This window comes from Armigeres subalbatus, chromosome 2 (assembly GCF_024139115.2).
Source record: "Armigeres subalbatus isolate Guangzhou_Male chromosome 2, GZ_Asu_2, whole genome shotgun sequence".
Taxonomy (NCBI): domain Eukaryota; kingdom Metazoa; phylum Arthropoda; class Insecta; order Diptera; family Culicidae; genus Armigeres; species Armigeres subalbatus.
The window spans coordinates 7085037-7086862 of record NC_085140.1 but is presented as its reverse complement, the minus strand read 5'-3'; the positions used below and the strand labels follow the sequence as shown (position 1 = coordinate 7086862).

General features: G+C 40.6%; 1 protein-coding gene across 1 annotated transcript; it reads left to right on the top strand.

Annotated features, from left to right (window-relative positions):
• The first annotated feature begins 353 nt into the window (after positions 1 to 353).
• LOC134217605 (brachyurin-like) lies at positions 354 to 1404 on the top strand. Its single transcript, XM_062696390.1, has one exon. It carries the CDS (start codon positions 354 to 356, stop codon positions 1209 to 1211), a length of 858 nt encoding a protein of 285 aa, XP_062552374.1. The 3' UTR covers positions 1212 to 1404.
• The last annotated feature ends 422 nt before the right edge of the window (positions 1405 to 1826 follow it).

Below are 1826 nucleotides of genomic sequence, written 5' to 3'. Positions count from 1 at the left end.
TCTAAGAAGTTTTGCTAAGAACAGTTTCCGGTCCAGACAAAGATCGTAACATAATCCATTGGTATAAATAGTGCTGAGTATTACAATAATTACCTCAACAATGAGCCGTTCCATATCGATGTGTAGTAAACGTTAACATACAGAAAAACGTTTACGAGCGTACTTGAAATTATGTCCACGGTCGCGTGCCTAAAGATCGTTGTTAAGATAAAACAATGATTAAATGTAAATCTGTTGATTTGCTGTTGTGGTCTGTTGCACTGTCTCTCTCGGCTGTCGTATGGATCATTTCTCCTATAAAAGCAAGTTGAGCCTTGAATCAATGAACAAGTTTTCTCGGTTTTCATTTCGTAATGCAACATTTAGTGGTCTTGTTAAGTGTTTTGGCATTGCTCAGTGCCCAATTGATCGATATAGATTGGTCTAATGTGCGTCCAATTGTACAATTTGACCGTTATAGGGCTCACATGCCAGCTGAGCTGCAATTGCTGCCAGGAAGCACCATCAGTAGACAGGTGGCTACAGCCGGCCAGTTTCCCTACCAGGCAGCTATCGTTAGCAACTTCAACGATGGCGACGGTCTCTGCGGTGGATCCATCTTGAGTAGCAAATATATTTTAACTGCTGCCCACTGCGTTCAGGATGCCTTAGGAGGTGTTGCCATCATGGGTGCCCAAAACCTAGAAAATGTCGAACCATCGCAGCAGCGCATTGCATACTCCTCGGTTGGAATCAACGTACATCCTGGATTCAACCCAACAAGCACTCATAATGACATTGCCACCATTCGCCTGGTCAGTGACATGTCTTTCAATGCTCGTGTAGTTCAAAGTCAGCTTCCCGCTGCTACAGATACGCGTGAATATGTATATAAGATCGGAACCTCTTCCGGGTTTGGAAAGACTAACAGCACATCGACATCTAATGAGCTCATGTACTTCCAAAGGCCAATAATAACTGAACAGGAATGTGTTCTTTACTGGGGCAACTTAGTCGATTCTGGCAATATGTGCTTGTCCGGAATTGGGGGACCTTCAACCTGTGACGATGATTCGGGTGGCCCATTGACTATTCAGGACGGTGATAACACCCTGCAGGTCGGAATTGTATCGTTTGGAAATCCTGGCATGTGCAGTCTCGGTGTACCGCCAGTGTACACTCGAGTGTCGTTTTTCAGACCCTGGATCGTAGATAACTCTGACCTAGTCTAACTAGGCTGGAAAACATATATAAATGGTATGTGAAATAAAGTCAACCAAACTTCTCAAACTGTTTTAAATTCAAAGAAGCTAGAGCCTGGCTACAGGAAACGCGAAAAGAAAATGTAACTTTGCTATCACTGCCGTAAATCTTCTCTATTATAGAACAACAAATAAAAATGAAGAAATGGTTTAACTAGGTAAATCTCTCATACCGCTATGTGCTCACATCAAATAACAATAGAATCCTAAGTACAAACTGAATTCTGGCTCGATTGATTGTTCATTTTTTGACGCATACGTATCCTCATTTCTCCTCCAGGCTTCTAACATTAAAGGATAACATTGTATATTTTGCCTTAAGCATTTTGATAATTTGATAATGATAATTTTTATTATTTGTTGGTACTTTCATTAACAGAATTAGTTATAATTACGTTATTTTCTTTTGCTCAAATCTATATAGGGGGAAAAACGGCTTTGGCAGGTTTTGTTCTATTATTGGCAGGGGGGTTTTTGTCGACCAAATTTTATGAAATTTGGCCACAATGTTCTTTGATATGCAAAGAATGTTTAGGCCAAATTTGAGCATAGTCAGACATAAAAAACCCCCTGCCAATAATAGAA